General features: G+C 34.3%; 4 protein-coding genes across 9 annotated transcripts; all 4 read right to left on the reverse strand.

Moving 5' to 3' along the window:
• Positions 1-2,543: 2,543 nt before the first annotated feature.
• Positions 2,544-6,477, reverse strand: LOC108470979 (BES1/BZR1 homolog protein 4-like). The gene is made up of 2 exons (XM_017772526.2): positions 5,776-6,477; positions 2,544-3,545 (listed from the first exon to the last, which is right to left on the reverse strand). Exons 1-2 carry the CDS (start codon positions 5,989-5,991, stop codon positions 2,808-2,810), a joined length of 954 nt encoding a protein of 317 aa, XP_017628015.1. The 5' UTR covers positions 5,992-6,477; the 3' UTR covers positions 2,544-2,807.
• A 1,610-nt stretch (positions 6,478-8,087) lies between these two features.
• On the reverse strand, positions 8,088-11,234 carry LOC108472313 (uncharacterized). Of its 6 annotated transcripts, none has more exons than XM_053021001.1 (7): positions 10,529-11,234; positions 9,294-9,411; positions 8,972-9,212; positions 8,811-8,843; positions 8,612-8,733; positions 8,457-8,529; positions 8,088-8,354 (listed from the first exon to the last, which is right to left on the reverse strand). In XM_053021001.1, the coding sequence occupies exons 1-3, from the start codon at positions 11,230-11,232 to the stop codon at positions 8,985-8,987; spliced, it is 1,050 nt and encodes a 349-aa protein (XP_052876961.1). In that variant the 5' UTR covers positions 11,233-11,234; the 3' UTR covers positions 8,088-8,354; positions 8,457-8,529; positions 8,612-8,733; positions 8,811-8,843; positions 8,972-8,984. The 6 variants fall into 6 exon arrangements, with proteins under 6 accessions (XP_052876961.1, XP_052876958.1, XP_052876963.1 ...); XM_053020998.1 differs by having other exon boundaries at positions 8,811-8,887; XM_053021003.1 differs by lacking the exon at positions 8,811-8,843 and having other exon boundaries at positions 8,972-9,204.
• A 226-nt stretch (positions 11,235-11,460) lies between these two features.
• On the reverse strand, positions 11,461-15,463 carry LOC108471068 (cytochrome b561, DM13 and DOMON domain-containing protein At5g54830-like). Its single transcript, XM_017772639.2, has 2 exons — positions 12,360-15,463; positions 11,461-11,878 (listed from the first exon to the last, which is right to left on the reverse strand). The coding sequence occupies exon 1, from the start codon at positions 15,138-15,140 to the stop codon at positions 12,477-12,479; it is 2,664 nt and encodes an 887-aa protein (XP_017628128.1). The 5' UTR covers positions 15,141-15,463; the 3' UTR covers positions 11,461-11,878; positions 12,360-12,476.
• A 2,199-nt stretch (positions 15,464-17,662) lies between these two features.
• LOC108472311 (receptor-like protein 9DC3) lies at positions 17,663-18,316 on the reverse strand. The gene has a single exon (XM_017773810.1). It carries the CDS (start codon positions 18,314-18,316, stop codon positions 17,663-17,665), a length of 654 nt encoding a protein of 217 aa, XP_017629299.1.
• Positions 18,317-18,551: the final 235 nt, after the last annotated feature.

Here is an 18,551-nt window from a genome sequence, read left to right on the forward strand (position 1 = left end):
TTATATAAAAATAAATTTTTAAAAATTAATTGAACTGGTCTCGAACTAGAATTTTAGTATTTTTATCCAGATTAGACTTAGACAAAAACTTAAATCTATTTTTCAAGTTGGGCTCAAGTTTAACAATCGAACCTAAAATTTTATTAAGGCTCAATTTGAACTCAGCCCGACCTCAGTAGAACTTACTTGGTGCCATATAACCAATTGTTACTAGTGTTATGATTTGTATGATTTGAGTCCTCTTGACCTAATAATTTTGCAAGGCCAAAATCACCCAAACGTGCAACCATATCTTCATCTAACGCAACATTTTACTAGGCTTCAAATCGCAATAAGCTATTGGAATTGTCTGGCTATGATGAAGGTATTCTAGTGCAGATGCGGGGTCGATCATTGTGATCAACCTTTGTAAGATAACGAGAAAATAGTTGTGAGAATACAACCATTCCTCGAGACTTCCATCAGGCATGAACTCAAGTACCAAGGCCTTAAAATCAAGGTTACAACAACTACTGATGATTTTCACTAGATTTAGGTGGCTATGCTGCGCAAAACCTCACACTCGACCTCGAAGCTCTTAATGCTCCTTCTAACTCTGAATTGAAAACCTTAATGGCAACATTCAATCCCTCTGAAAGAGTACCTTGATAAACCGACCCAGAACACCCCGCACCTAGTAAATTGCTTTACACAAAATCCATTAGTGGCTTGACGAAGCTCTTGGTATGAAATTTGTCTCTTTGCTAAAGCGTTTGAATTCTGTCTACCCATAAGCATTGTAATTGGTAATGCATTTGAATCCAGATGGTAATAACTCGCTCATCCAGATGGTAATTTTGTCCATTAATCCATAGTAGCTTCGGCTTTGTCCATGATAATTTCTGCTTGACACGTGAAGCTTCGTAATTGATAAAAATATTCTTCGTCTACATAACCATCTAATACCGAACAAGCCGGAATTTATCTGGTTTATTTCCCTGATGAGATGCATTCCTGGTGTAGTGACTGAGTTTGCAATGGAAATGTAGTCTCCCAAACAAAGAAAAGTTAGGCTCATGAAAGTTACCAGGATCAGGACCAGGAAGTGCAAAAGGGCCCAAATAACATTTTTCATTTTTTTAAAATAGCAAATTATCTGTAGCACGTAAATGATTCCCATTGTCGTTGAATATCAAACAATTTGGTGTCTTGCTGGTTTGTTGGAGAAACCTGATATCAAAGTTTTGTTTATAAATTTTAATGATAGCCTTAAAACCTTGATCATTTAAGGAAGATTTAGGCTGACGTGCTCTTATCATATTCTTCCCATTATAATTTTTAATGGATTATATCTTTATGTAGATTTCAAATGCATTATTTGTAATTTATGATTGGTGAGGAAAGATAGACTCCTCTAGTAGAAGTTTTCAAAGCGTTATCTTTAGAGATATCAATCTGATCCCTCAACAATAAAATGTATTGTCCTTCAAGGAAAGATTTCCTTGCTCTATTGAGAGCCAACATAGCTTGAGTGCTGCCTTGAGAGCCTAATTCACAGAGCTAATGCCTCAACTGTACGTGAACGTATGACCACCCACTAAGAGGTGGCGTGAGTGCTTTGCTCTTGGTGAAATTCAAACCCTAACCTATGAAATATAGAGATTTAAATCCCATCAAGAATGAAACACTCATGTCGCCTCTTAATATGTGGGCATACGTTGATGTACAACTAAGACGCTCCCGATTCTATGAACCAAACCCTCAAGATAGTAGCTCACAACATAAAGACAATACCTTTCATTATTGAGGGACCAAATCAATGTTCCGAAACGACACTTCAAAATTTTTTTCCCAAAGAGCTGATACCCACGACAGGTAAGAGATTTTTGCCACATTTTCCATTGAATTAATTGCTTTGACTGTAAATTGCTGATTGAAAAAGGGGGAAATGGGGACCATGTTCCCCAATGATTTGGATAGAACTGCGTGTCAACATCATACCCTTGATTAGATTTATTTTTTTCTTTTCCGGAATCAATTTGTTTAAATATATAATAAATTATTAAATATGTAAAATAATCTAAACCCTAAATAAAACATGTATTATTTGTATATCACGAGTTCAAAATTTCACTATTTTTGGTCAAAAGATGATTAAAAGAAAGCCAGTCTTCTTCAACTTTTTGTTTCATTAAAAGACAAAGCAAAGTGCATCTTTCTGAAAACTAATTGACAATTCATGTAATCGTATTAATAAAGAAAGATTGAAAATAATGAAAATGGAAAGACATGGACTTGACAATAAAGCAGGCCAACATGATCATGTCTAAGTTTTCATAAAGGGCAATGGTAAAAGTCCAACATATCCTAATTTTCATAAAAGGTTTGCTGGCCATTGGGAGAAACAGTACAATTGACTAGTCATTGTGGCATGTCTTCCAATGGCAAAAGCAACTCAAGACAAAGACATCAATCATACAATCATCATTTATCCTATTTTTTTTTCTATAATATTTATGTTCCACACTCCAAAAATTAAGATTTAAACAAAGAGAGGGAAGGGCTGAACAAGATGCTAAGAAATCACCATTGAAAAACTGACTACATATTTTAGAGAAAAAAAAATTATAAAATTAAATAAAGACTAATAATAAGATTCATGCTCACCCTGATCCCTTTTGTTCCCTTTTTTCAGAGAGTAAAATATGGAATCAAAGTTGATACAGATTGCTTTATATGCAAGGTATTGTAACACAAAGTAAAAACAGGAAGGGAAAAAAAAAAAGGAGTCAATGTTGGCCATCTATCTACTCAATAAGCTTAAAAACTCACCTAATCCTGGAACTGCCAAGAGTGAGTTCTAGGTCATCCGATCCGCAATATTCATGAATCCTCTCTCCTTCCCACGGTTTCACGAGTCCTGTTGCATTGCTTCCAAATGCGAACTCGTCTGATATAACTTCAGACATTGGAACATCAGCTGTATGATCTGATCCTGCGGCTATTGCAGGAGAGCATGTTCCGCTTTGCCCTGGAGTCCACATACGGGATCCTCCACCAGCTAAAACTTCCTCTTTGAATCCAAAGGGATTTGAGGAGACAAGGCTGAATGTGGGAGAAGTTGGCCCACTGAGAGGGATACGGAGCCCAGCAAACCACTCTGGGTCAGGAACTATCTGACGACCAGGGCTAGGTGGAGTTGAAGAGGGCAGGAAAGAGTGTTGTTGTGCACTCCAACCTGGACGGGCAGTCAGGTCCTCCCAATCAGTATTGGTTCGTGGAGTGCGCGCAGTTGGTGAGCTCAATGGAGGGGTGACAGGAGCACTGATGGAACCACTATGAATGTAGATATGAGGAAGCTTTGAAGACATCGGTGATGAGGAAGCAGATGAGAGGTTTTTGAGCCATGGGATAAGAGAACTCCCATCACCGTTGGAATTAACCACATACGAAGAGGAAGCTGTACTTGGAAAGGACGATGACATGGGGCTTGGGTGGTAAGATGAACTGGGGCTCGCTGTTGCTGACCCACCTACTACATCCATGCGCTCCAAAGGCTTACAACCCTGTGGAAATTAGATAGTTATCAGTGCCATAAAATGCAGATGCAACAGATCAAACACCATTACTGCAAGCCTAGTATGCTCAATTATGGAAATAAGTAATTTAAATAAATAGCAGCTCCAATAACTCATTCCAGCAATTGATAAAGAACACAATTTCTGTTCTGACGAATGTCATTTATTCCAACAAACTAGGGCATCGTTATTCAACCCCCTTCATTTTTCTTTATAATCTCAATAATCTGACATCTTAAATCATTTCAATAATGGATATCTTTAGTTGAATTCAGCTTAATACAGCATCATATACCATATTGTTATTCCATCTCTTCACATATCAGACTCACAATCTCCCCCAAAACCACCATGATAATGACCTAAATTTCTCCCTTTAAACTGCAGTCCCAAAAATCACCCCCCTGATTCAAACTTCATTAGTAGGCCACACTTGTTAACTATATATATAGCCTTTGCTTAGTTGAGTAATCAAGCTAGAAACATTAAAAGAAGCTAAAACCTAAGAAGTGGTAATAAATTGGCTAAGAGGTGGCAATAAATACCTATGTTACTTGGATTTAAGGGTGCATGTGAGATACAGATATGTGCCCTATATGCATACATTCAAAATTTTTTCCTGAATTTTTCATATATTTAGAGGGTTGTACTCGTGTTTCTATTTCTGAATATCCATAGAACATAGGTTTTAAACACAATTATTCAGGAAAAATAATGAGTTCAAGTAATATAAATAAATATAATCAATCAATACCAAAAAAGGAAAAAGGTGGCTGGACCACCTTACCAGCTAAATCACGTGTAAAACTGTAGCAAAGCACGTGAGTGCCTATATATCTTTTCCCTTTCCCTCTGGTCATAATATGGTTCAAGTCAAGATCTGATCTCAATGAAAATTTGATAATTCATAGTAAAAAGATAGCAACTAATTTCAACCAGAAACACACTGTAAACTTTATCATAAAAAACAACCTAAAATCTACCTACTGTTGCTACAGATCCACTAAATTGACCCACAAAACCATTAATGGATGTAATATGTTAACAGTCCAGTCAATTTTGTTATCTTGAATCATAAATGAACAACCAAAAAAAAAGGTGAAAATGACCTTTCTAGTGACTCAAAGTTACCCCTACAACTCTAATAATTGAACTCTAGTCCTAGAAAGTGAAAAGAAATACCAAAAATAAAATGAAAAAAAAACATCATGAACGACTAAAGATTGAAGTTGTCGCTAAAGTGGGAAGCTATGCAAAATCTTGAAAAAGGACATGGTTACCTAGCAATTTAAAAAAATCAGACCTCATTATAAAAATTAGATGATGCCAAAGCTTCCACATAAATCATCCTTTTGAAAAGGTAGTTGGGTCTTCTTCTAAAGATCTATGCCTATTCGCACTAGTGTTCGATTAACACGAATGTTCCGAGTTTAAATGAATACCAAATACGGGTATATGAAATGCCCAAACAATTATTTTTTTTAAAAAAAATCATATAACACAGATTAACATATCATCAACTAAACAGGAAAATTACACCAACATTCAATAATTCTTCAGTTTAAATTCCAAAGATATGTGATTCTTAATCTAATTTTGCAGACATTAAAAAAGGAATCTTTCTTTGGTGCTTCACGGCTAACGCGTTGGATAAAGTGAGGAGCAAAAAAACATGATAATAATAATTAAAAAGAGGGCTGACCAGATCAAACGTACGATTGATGAAGACTAAATGACACATGATCAGATGGTTCAGATCTAACGTACAAAAACACATACTCTATTACCTCAGAGAATAAGGGTAATACAAATTAAAAGCAGTGAAAGGAATCTAAAACACGAACTGACGCTGCTAACGTGCGCAGGTACGAGCTGTGAATGTTAGCACGAGATCTAGTTGTTGGTCGGTTTTCAAAATTCGCTCGCCGGAGTCGGCGTATGCTAGCTCAACGGGGACATTTCCGAAGACTAACATGCACCGCTAAAGGCGGCACAATTTAGAAAACAGAAATGAAAATCAATTTTCCAGTTGCTTCGGATCTTTTAGAAAAAATAAAATTGAACATGAAATGAAAGCAACTCTAAATGCAAGACTTAAGTGAACTTTCTTTATCAAACAAAGAATTAACACTTCCATCTCCATCATTTTCATTATTTTTTACTCAGAATCAACGAAAAGAAAAAAAAAAGAAAAGGTTAAGTTGAGAATAGCAATTACCTTACGATAAGTAGTGCCATCGGGTTCAACAGTCCAACCAGCCTCATTACAAAGAGCTTTGAGAACTTCATTGTTATCGCAGTGTTTTGGAAGCTTGTAGTTACCGTACATCCGAAGTCCAGCGAAGATCTTCGCAGCAATAGCTCTCCTTCGCCGTTCTCTCCGCTTGTTGTTCTCTCTCTCTTTCCATGTCGGCATCCTCGTCCCCGACGTCATTTCCAATCGAAGAAAAACAAACCAATACTATATTTCTTGAATTTATAGAAAAATTAATTGTTTGGTTAAAAAGAATAGAATTTGAGTAAAGGCAATGAAAAGCAAAATGAAAGAAAATGGGTAGGAAAAAAAAAAACGAAGATGAGGTAAAGCTAAGGAATTTAAGCTGCAACGGCGCCGTTTCAACTGTGATCGGAGAAAGAATTTTCCAGTTTCCAACTTTTAGACCGTTGAGTGGAGAGATATTAGACGGCAGTGATTTTATGGCGGATGAACGGGTGGGAACGGGTAAAAGGTGTGTTGATGAGATCTAGTTAAAGATGGATCTGGATTGGCGGATGAATGGCTGGACCGGAGCAGAAATCGACCGGGAAATATGGTTTTGGGTTTTGCAAAGAGTTGGAAAACCCGGGAAGAAAGAAAAATGAAAACGATGAATTGAGTTTGAAGGCTTGAAATGAAATTAGTGCTTCTCAATTAACACTGATTTGCGAGGTGGTCAGCTAATACTGCAGTGATTGGATATCTTTGCCCCTTGATCTCTTTTCTATTTACAAATTTGCCACTTATAATTTATATTTTTTGTTTTAATAATATTATTATTATAATTTAACATAGTCAAAATTGATAAGTTGTTCAATTGTTGTTAAATGTTAAATACAGACTTAAATTATTGATTTTATTAATTTATTAAATATAAATTATTAAAATGATAATGTCTAACAATTATTTGTTTATAAATTATTGAATTATTGATTTTATGTTTATAATTTAACTCAATTACATTAATTTCTTAGTTTTATTAGAATCAAAATGTGATAAATTAAAATTGAATAGTTAAACTCTTAATTTGAACATTAAAATATAATGTAAACAACAACTCAATTAAATTGTTTAAAATATAAAAATTCAAAAATAAATAAAAGAAATAAAATGGAATTGTTCAATACAAAATTAACACCTTTCTTTATGTTTAGTAAAAGCAATTTTATTTTTAAAAATAATTTAATTATTAAATACTGTCAATTTTATTGAAAAATTAGGAGTGTAAATATATAAAGATAATAGGACTAATTGAAGTTAAAAAGGGAGATAAAAAGGACGATATGAGGGACAAAATAAGGAAAATAAAGAGAAAGTTTACGCGATAAACAATGCAAAGCAACACGTTAAGCGTTACTTTGATTGCTTTGCATGACCAACGTGTGACTTTAGCTCGCCACGTGGCCACTGCCTTCGCTGTTGCTTCAGTAACCGTCCCTATCGATGACCGTCCAATAAGAACCGGACTGCAATACGACACGTTTCGCGATTCAGAGCACGTGCGAGATCCCTCTTTAACGACTCCAAATATATTATTAAGCATTTATTTATGACTATTTTTTTTATTCCGCAACAATTCTAAAAATTATCTCTTTTTTAAAAATATTTTTAATATTCCAGTCTATCAAATATTTTCCAGATAAAAATAATGTAGATTCGAGTAGGGATGTTCAAATTATTGATTCGGTTAATCGAACCAATTACTATTAATATAATTATTCAAATGTAAAAATTTTTAACCGCTAATTAGTCAAAATCTTTTTAAATATATTAATTGAATCAAAATATTTCGATTAATTCAATTAACCGACCAAATTAACCAAAATTTATATATTTATCTTTGGATTAAAATAAATATAAAACATATAAAAAGTACATTGTTAATATTCATTTTTTTAATAATTCAAAAATTATATTATATATAATGCATATTATTTTTTGATTAATATAAAATAATAGTTCAAAAATGCATTACTAATATAAAAATATATTATTTATTTCGTTTAATTACTTAATTTTGAACTGAATTAGGCGATAATCAAAATTTCAAAAAATCATTAACCAACTTCTAACTAAACTAAAATCGACAAACAACCAATTAACCAAATTAAATCGGTTCAATTGATTGATTTGATTTTAACTGAACTATGAATACACTTATATTCAAGGCTCTTTCATTGCATTTTGCTATCATTTTGTTCGTCCAATTATAAAAAATTCGAATAAATATAAAAAAATTGATTTATTCAAATGGGTTAATATTCCAAGAAGTATTTTACATATTTAAAAATTTATATCTTTATATTCATGATTGAATATGTGATAACTTCAGACAAAAGATTGAAACTATTAACATAGTCACCATGGAACAATCCTACAAGTTGACTTTGCCGATAGTTATCATAAACAGTTGAACACTTCCCATCAAAAGTCAAAAGTATAAACTAATCAATGAAAAAGAAGAAGCTGTTCTTCTAACTTGTTACATTGGATAAACCAAGTGCTTCACCTTTTGAATTCCATCTTCTAGATTTTGATTTCTAGATAACATACACAGATAAATCACAAGAATGTATAAGCAACATAAATATATTTAAAACGAAAAAATCTCGGGTTTGATTAACAGGTGACAAACTGTTTACCAGTCGAACTGCTATCGTATGCTTGACAGACCGAAGGAAGGAAAACTCGATTAAAATGGCTTGAATGAATGATCTGATATGGTGGCTAGATTACTAAGAGCTTTGCAAGCAGTCAACAAAGGAAATGGGTCATTTCATGAATGTAAATTACATACCTACATCGGTCATCGGTATTCTGCTTTGAAATTCATCTTTAGACATGTGCTTCTCTGTAAAGAACAACTTTCATGTCACCAGAAAAAGCTATGCTCGTCTTTCTTGCAATCGTATCGATAATCTGTAACATTATGAGTCAAACAAATCAAAGGGAAACAGCCAAAATGATGATACTTGCATAGTTACAGCTGAATTTACCTATGTCACTCTGACTCTTGACGTTCATTTTCCCTTGAGTATTTAGCCAGTACATATTCAGATATGGAGATATAATCCTCCAAATATAGGGAAAATTACAAAAGTTAAACATACTCATATCTTACTTCAGAGTCCGAGTAAGAGGAATTTACAATAAGTACCTGTAGAAACATTTTAGGAGTCTTGGCATGGGGGTTGACTTAACTTTATAACCAACTTCAACAATTGGTTGATTGAATCTTTTACCTCATCCGGAACGGTGAGTTTTGCAGGCACTAAATCTAAAGCATACAAAGTGATAACTTTCATTACATCAACCAGGAGCAAATTGTTGGTACCGGTTCCCCATACACTCTTATTAGCATACCCGCATGAATCCTTTAACATGCATCGACTGCATACCTGAAGAGATCACCAATCAATAAAACAAACAACATACGAAGATTTGTACTCGGTATAGTAAACATTGGAATAATGGCTTACGGTGTTTTCTTGAATTTTAAAGAACTTGCGCAATCTCTTAGCAGCGAAGACATTATTTTTATCAAGGGAAGCGCAACCAAAGAGCACCACTTTTTTCAAGTGACTTCCCGGCAACCATCTGCAAATACCAAAATCGAGGGTTATTTTATTTACAAGAAGCAAAAGGACAGTCATTGAAGTAGTGATTCCCCAAAACCATGACAAGGAGATAAGCTATATATAAAAGCATGATATATTAATAAATAAACTGCATCGGTGTACATATAGTTGACCGTATCATATCAAGTAAAAAATTATGCTACAATCATTGGTTGATACTAAAAAAAAAAAAAAAAAAGAAAATCTATCACACCTGATTTTTTGTCAAACACAGAGAAACCAAATTTGCACAATTTTAGTAGAACATCATATAGCTCTGACAAACATATGCTGCTATTATGTACTTAATTACTAACATTGATTTTAAGTGAAAGTCAAGTGCATATCTGCCAGCTTTGCAATGCTTGAATCTAAGACCTTGCATTCTTACAGCATGCTATGGCTAAATCTCGACAGTTTGACTGAAGAATGCAGAGAATTTTTTTAATACCTCTAAAGTTTATTTGTGTAAGGGGAGGGTTTAGGGTTGTCCAAGGATTGAACCCAAGATTGGTATCAACTAAATACTTGATATCAAGTCTTTTGCCACTCAACCGAAGGTTCGGTCGAAATGAATAACTCTAATATAACTACATGAAAAAAGGCATGCTTGACTATACACTTGTGTATATGAATACCAGTAGTTTTGCACATATGTATGCATCTATGCACTTAAATATGATTATCGCTGTTTCCCTAGTTTCTGAATTTCTTTTTTAAGTTTTCCTATATACCCTCATACACCATAACTATACAATATGGATAAGCTCAATTATTTTATATGTTTTTCTATATATATATATATATATATCCTATATCCATGCTGGAACTCTAGTACTTAAGGAAAAATGAACAGTATATAACAATGAAGTAAGAAACTAATATTATCAATCCACCTAGTTATTATGAATTCCTTTGAAAAATGCAAAATAACCATAATCCTCAAACTCCATGTTCCCCTACAATGTTAAGAACAACCAAATATAACATGAACTACATCAATCAGCCAACATGAATATAAAACATTAACAGTTGTCAAACAGTGTCAAATCCAAATTAAAAAAAAAAGAAAAAAAGGAGAAAACAAAAGTTCTTACTTTGCAATATCTTGATGATCTTTACCAAAATTGTAAGCAGCAAACTTGATAAAATCCCTGCCATAACTATTCTCAAAGTAACCAAAATCCAACTTCTTGTCTTCCACAAAACTAGCCTCCTTAAAATACCCTTTTGCATACAAATGCCTGATGAAAGTCTCAGTTAACTGTGAAAGACCCTTCAAAGCTCTTACCTTTTCCCTTTTTCTCCTAACTTTCATCGTCTTTTTCATCTTTTCTTCTTTGTTTTCATCCCCAACAAACTCAACCAAACACTTGAATTTCTTGGGTTTTTTCCCATCTAATTTCTCTGTTTCTTTCTTTCTCCCTTTTGGGTTTTCTTTGAAATTCCTAAATTCTTTCACCGACTCATTGATTTCGCCTTTGCTCTGGGTTTCAGTTCCGGCGGGTTTTACTGTTAAAACAGTGTCTCGAAACAACAGAGAAAGTGCGGTTTTGGTTGGTATCTGGGAAGAGTAATTAAGGGTTCTTCTGATTATGATTGATGGTGAAGGACAAAGGGTTTTGTAAAGAGGATTGTGGATTTTGAGGAGAACATTGGTACGTGTAGACAGAATGAAAGCTTTGAAGAGAAACATTCTGCAGCGGAAAGGTTCAAGATTAAAAGGAGGGTCTTTTCTGCAGAGGATACCCTTGAAGAGCTTAGAGATCTTAGAGCTTAGAGATCTTAAATATACATCCATCTTTTATTACTTAAAAATTACTTATTTATTAATATTCATCTATTTTTGTAACTAAATTTAAAAAAATTTATTAAATAAATAGCAATTTAAGCTAAAATGTTCAATAAAGCTAGGCGATTTCAAGTGTTATTATTTGAAGGTTTGATAATTCAGAGTGATAATTTTCAAATTAAAAAATTCTTTAGGGGTTAGGAGATTTATGCTTAATGCCCATAAATTACCAATAAATTTTGCTTAATTGAAAGCTTATTTCATTACTATGAGAAAACCAAAAACATTGGTAAGAAGTATTGAATCATTAAATTAAAAAAAATAATACAATACTTTTTACTAGATTTAAAAAAAAAAAAAGTCCCTAACTTTTGTAGTTTCTTCATTGACAAGGGGTTATCCGTTGAAATGGCAAAGCTAGCAACCTTTTGCCCAACAAAAGAGAGGAAATGAAGCACTCAGATTCTGGTGTTTTAGCTTGCATGTTTGATTCCGGCGATCGGCAATGGTGTCGAAATACAAGTACAGGGAGTCCTTGTTGGATGGCAACCAAAGTTTTGGAGCCTGGAACTAGATACAACTTCAAGGCTGATGTATGGTTGTTTGGGATCTTTAGTTGGAGTTGGCTCATGGTCGTCCGCACTTGTCGATATATCTGCCAACAAAGGCTCATGACTGAATTATGTTTGACATATTCGAAGTGCTCGAAGCCGATTAAAGATATGGTTGCAATGTGGTTGGTGAAAGATCAAACCAAGAGGCCAACTGCAGATAAATTGTTGAAGCACTTGTTTCTCAAGCATGCAAAGCCTACTCAGATTGCTTTAAAGAAGTTATTGGATACACGTAGCTTAGACTTCCAGGTGAGTGTCTACTTTAACATAAGCTTATTTGCCCACCAAAAGCAATATTATCACAAAGAAAGTGAAACAAAAAGGGGAAAAAATTGACTGTATATTTCCATGTATTAAGAGTTCAAGATAACAGAAAAATTAAGGTCTATTTCAATCAAGAGAAATAAGGTACGATAAATTGATCAAGAGTATCAAAAAGAATTATCAAGAGTAAAGGTGTATCAAGTATACAAAATACATGTTGGTAGAAAAAAGAATTATCAAGAGTATAGCTCTACTTACAGAGGGGAAAGCCGTCCGAGAAAAAAGCTGCTCCATGTTAGTAAGAAGCTTTCAAAACTGGTGAAGAATGTAGCTTTTTTATATTCAAAAAGAAAAAAATATATTGTATCAATAAATCTATCTCTTCAATGGCTCTAACTGTACTTCAATTACTCCAGAACTCTGTGAACCTTTTCGAGTAGAAGCATCGTTCTGGCTTAAAAGGTCAATGGAGTCCTCTTCTTCAGCATTGCTGAGAACCCAGTTGCTCCTTCCTTGTAATCTATCTCTCTGTTGTCTTTCATGATACTCCAGATAAATTACAGTCGATGCAGCAATTAAGAACCATGTTATTAACACCCAGCTAAGATCGTGGACGTTTTCTACTTTATATCTTTCTCCTAAATGCTTCATTCCAGTGAAAAGTGCTGCAATTCCTACGGCAATGGCACCTCTGCCGATAATTACATGGAAATACTCCCAAATTAATCTCTTTGTGGAAGAGTCCTCCCCATTAGCAGGTTTCTCCGGTCTGAGATATGCATTCATTGGTTGCACAGAGGCAAAAACTATGGCAGCAATACCAAGCTTAACATGTAACGAGCTGACATAGAAACCCCGAAGTTCGGCAACTGCAAAAAGAACACCAAGAAGGATAATTGCTAATCCCGAATATTGTAGGTAAATATGAATTTGGTACCATCCATCACCCTTTACATGTTTTAGATATCTAGCAGCCAATATTCCACCAGGAATCAAAATACCCCAGGCGAGGAACATCATAAACCCATGTACAGCTAAGACAGGTTGTAAACCTTGCTCAGCCTCGGAAGAACCACGGATAAGCAGCACTTGCACAGGCCTTTGACTCATGACCGTATGCATGTTTTTCTCACTCAGATGTTCATCAGTCCACTTTGAACCCATTGCCCATATGACTTTAAGAGGAGTTGTAGGATCAACAATGTTCTTGCACTCTGGCTTATTATTTTGATTGCATGATGGTTTTAACGGACGTGTGAATTCCAAAGTAATGATGCCATCTTCTGACCTGCACCTGACATGTGTCAGATTCTCGTTTGTTGGATGGATGTTTGAGGGACGCTTTCCATCAATCCAATATGTATTTAAATGCCCTTTTCCAGTATCGCCAATCCAGCCCACATATGCATAGCTATTCACCATCCCACTACCGAAACCTATTGCAAGATAGCCACTCTTCTTCACACCATGGGCAGCAATAGTTATTGAATCTTCCGATAACGTCCAAAAGAAAGTGACTTGTTGATCATCTAAAAGCACACTATTGTTATACATATCAGACAGGGCACCATCAACAACTTGAACTTTCCATCCCATCTTCTCCTGGTACAAGGACTGATAATACACTTGATCAGGGGTATTCCTATCGGGAACCCAAATCAATTCGTGAGGATTTGCTACAACTCCTTCCGCTTCTGGCCCTCCAGAATAAATAGTTTCAGTTGCATTCCTTAATGTAGCATTCCCACCTAGAGAATCTGAAGTAATATAGAATGCAACATCATGCCCTGCCTGCACCAAAAACTTAATTGGCACCCCTCTTTCCACTCTCAACACTGGTGCTTCCTTATTATTAATATACAAAACCTTAGACGGACTTGGCGGATTTGGATAATGCAACACCTCCCCTGTTGTAACAACAAGGGGGATGCCTGTATCAGCAATAATCAACTCTTGATCCTCATTATCATCAGCATCCAATGGGCCAAAACAATCATCTACCTTCTCTGAAACATTAAGCACCAAATGTCCATATGCAACCTTCTCTGGACCCCCATGAAATTGGGGCAAAAAATGAGACCGATTTTCATTTGGTGGTTTCATCAACCCTAATGCCCAAATAACCCTCATATCCTCATTAGGATACACAGGCAAATCATACTTCTTATCAGTCGAATTCAATGGTTTCCTAAACATAATTAAAGAAACCCCATCTCTCCTATGTCCATAAACCAACCTAGTATTATTCACCATCATGCCATTTTTCGAGTTCTCATAAACTACATCGGGGCAAACACCTATAGCTGTACGATCTTTAGAACTCAACTTACATTCACTATAAGCCGTAATGTAAAAATCATCAACAAAAGGCCTACCTTCCTCAGTAAAACTTGCCACCGTAACATCAGCTTCAGACATCAGCTCCTTCGTCCTATTCGGATTCGCCCACCCAAATGCCATGTAATAGGTCGTCGGCGCCGCTGCTTCTAACCCGATCTCGATCCAATTTTCCTCCACATTCAAGTTCCACCGGACCCTATAATTATCTGACAAGTTCTTACAATTATCAAACACTGTATGCACCGAGTTCGAAACCGAATCTGACCCGTTTTGAGGGAGGGTGACATGGCCGAAGTCCGAGGTGCTGGCGATGTCCCAGATTGAAAGAACGTTAATCTGGTCCCAGGTTATGTCGGGGAGCAATTGGACTGAAAACGATGCGTTTTTGTAAGCTGTTTGATTGAGGCGTTGACCGGAGATGGGGAACCCGCTGGTGAGGTCAGAGAAGTTGAGGGAGACGGCGCCCCAGAAAACGACGTCGGATGAGCCGGATAACATGTCGAATCCGGTGACCTGGAAAGAGCAGCCATCGAGGATTTTGAGATGGCCACGGAGTTGGTGTCGGACCATTGTGAAGTTCGATTCGAACCCGACTAGGGAGCTGGTGTTGGAACATTTCTGACCCGAATCCGCATTGGAAGAGGCGATGGAATTGATTAGGAAGAGCAGGATTAGAAGGAAAATTTTGGAATTGTACATTCGAATCCGGTCGCGGGTGATTCGAGAATCCGAATTCGGTGATGATGGAAAATGAACCTTTTAAAGAGAAGGAAGGAGCCAATGAACGGCTGGTGGTGGTGAGTGGTGACTCGGTGCAGCGGGAGCCAGTCGTCAACTTGTCTCTATATTGTTTTACAATTTTATTTTTTCCTGCTTTTCTGAAGAGAGGAAACCAGAATCCCAACTATCTTCTCAACTACCATTTTTTTTTTGTTCATTTAACTATTAATTCTATTAATTTAGTTCAAAATTTTTAATTTAGTAGTCCAATTAATCGATTTTTTTTTTTTCCAATTCCCGTTAAGTAGGTTAAATCTCTAATGAAAGGATATTATAGTTAAAAATCGATATAATAATAAATTTAGATTAAATCTCTAATGAAAGGATATTATAGTTAAAAATTGATATAATAATAAATTTAACCTCAATTTTTATATATTATATTAATTTAATTATTATTTTAAAAATTAATTTTTAAAATTTACAAATAATCTCAATTTAATCATCAACATTTATATTTTTTTTTTCACTTCCTCCCCTGCCACTATCATCATTGGCTCCAACTCCGCTTTCTCCAAATTTTTTTTCAATCAAGCTCAAATTTAAGGTATTATAATTTATTTTGTGTTTAATCCAACATTTGTTAGATGAAGCCTAAGCAATTTAAATATATGTGCTACTATTTAACAATAAATTAGGTTGAAATAGAAAGAGGAAAGGTAAGGTTTTTATGGGGAGAAAGGTGGATGTAATGAAGGTAATGGCACGTGGGGAAATATAAGAGGAAGGTGAAATTGAGGATCAAATTGAGAGTATATGTAAAATTTGAAGGTTAATTATTTTAAAATTTTAACTAAATTAATATATGATGTAAAAGTTAAGGGCTAGATTTACAATTATACTAATTTTTTAACTACCACATTACCCTCCCATAGAGATTTAAAGAAATGGAAAAAAAAATCTCAATTAGTTGGGTGATCAAATTAAAAAAATTGATAATTGGGTGACCAAAAAAGAAAGAGAGGTGATAGTTGGGTGACTTGTGGTGTAGTTTACCCTAATAATAAAAGATAGTAGGGTAAATTTTAGAATTAGTCACCCCACTATTAGTGTGTTTCTGTTTTGGTCACCTAACTATGAAAATTTTCAATTTAATCATTATCGTTTTAGATCGTTTCTATTTTGGTCACTCATGTTTTAGATCGTTTTTATTTTACTCACTCTTCATTAAATGGTTAACGAAAGTTATGAAGTGACTGTTTTTTTAACTGGTATAAATAATACATTTAGTCTTCAATACTTACACATTCTATCAATTTGATCCTCGAATACATATAATTTAAAGATAAAGTAAATATTATGAAAACTTACAAAATATAATTATTTATATATATTTATATAAATAATATTATATGTGCTTATATTTAATTATAATTATAAGGTTTCAAATATGAATTTAGCCCTTGAATTTGACACATTCTCCCATGTTAGTACTTATGATTTTTTTGTCCCAAGTTGGTACCTAAATTTTCATTCCATCAAGGGCTTTGACACCTTTTATTTTTATTTTTTTTCAAGATATTAAATATAGGACACATGACACTCTTAGAATGCCATAATCTATTTTTTATAAAAATATAATAAAATTTTTAAGAGAAACTATAAGAAAATAATTTTTTAAATATAAAAGAAATTATAAATTATAAAAATATATGTAACTAAAAAATTAAAAATATTTCAAGTTGGAAAAATCAAAACCTAGAAAATTTACACAATTTTCAAAATAAATTACAAACAAATTAGATGAAGATAAATTTTACAATAAATTTTATGCTTGGAGATGTGTGCAAATTATTACACGATTTTTCAAGTTAACAAGAATGCAAAAGATGATGATTTGAAAATGGCTTACAAGAAGCTTTTTCGTTTTCCTTTTTGTAAAAATATCCAATAAAAACTATAAAAATAAATATCTATAATTTCACAAAAAGAATTACATTAATCCAAACCAAGTCATTTCTTTTTATAAATTCAATTCCAAATCTCCCGTAATAAATCAACCTCACAAAATATATATCTCACAAATCTGATTCAGGTTAAAAACAAAGAATGCATGTATTGTGCAATTAAAACCATGATCCATATTCAATTCTAAACTATTCAACATAGAATTTTGCATTATTTTACCTCTCTTGATTCTTCACAATCTTTGGAATAAATTAACCATTCTTGGACCATCTATTCCTTATTTCAATTTTATTAAAAAGATAAGGTTCCCATAAAGACAGTCTTTACAAACCAGTGCACCTATCATAAACACATCATTGAACATTCCCATGAGAGAGGCCCTAAGAAAACATAATACGAACTACATAACATACAATAAAGCACCCAAACAAAAAGTTTATTAAACAGCTACAGAAAAAGGCCTGCATACCACTAAGCAATGATGTTTTTTGTTCTGTTTGCAAGTTGTTGAACTCGCTGAAGTGTTGGCTTCTCTACCTTTTTGCAAATCTTTGTCGAATCCGCTCGATGATCCTAATCAACCACCATGGTTTTCCAGTTGTGAATACAATGTATGCCATGCTTATTCCCAACACCAACCCACATCCATACCCCATCACTATTGAAAATTTCCAATTCAATTCATCACCATCACCATCGCCATCACTATCAAATATGGCTGGAGTTTCCTCCTCAGTATCACAGCTTTTTGATAATGGCAAACCACATAAATCCAAATTTCCCATGTAGGAATCATTAGCGAAAGTATCAAATTGTTTGCCTTGAGGAATGGGTCCCTTGAGATTATTTTGAGAAAGGTTTAACACCTCTAAGAATCCAAGATTTCTTAACTCTGTTGGAATTCTTCCTTCCAGCTTGTTTGATGAGAGATCTAATGATTCAAGCTCTGACAAATTACCTAAAGATGATGGGATAGGACCTATTAAACAGTTATGGGAGAGGTTTAGGACAATAAGTAAATGAAGCTCACCAAGTATTTTTGAAATTTCTCCTGAGAACTGATTACTAGAAAGGTCAATAGCCGTCCAAATGGATGGCAATCTTTGAAACTTTGTTTGCAACCCTTTTGCTGTAATAGATAAATCAGAAGCATAATTCACCTTAAATTTACCAATTGCATCTTCCATGTACTTTGGTTCAACTTTTTTCTCATACCCTTCTCTAATGGCATGCAAATGTTCAAAAAAAAAAGGTAGGTATGTAACCACTGAAGTTATTATGAGAAAGATCAATGATACGCAAATGAGTTAAGAAAACTGTAACATCAAAGCTATCCACTTGGCCGTAAAATCTATTTGACCTCAAGATAAGAACTTGTAACTGATCCAAATTTCCTAACCAATTTGGGAAAGTGTCATTCAA

This window comes from Gossypium arboreum, chromosome 11 (genome assembly GCF_025698485.1).
Source record: "Gossypium arboreum isolate Shixiya-1 chromosome 11, ASM2569848v2, whole genome shotgun sequence".
Lineage (NCBI taxonomy): Eukaryota > Viridiplantae > Streptophyta > Magnoliopsida > Malvales > Malvaceae > Gossypium > Gossypium arboreum.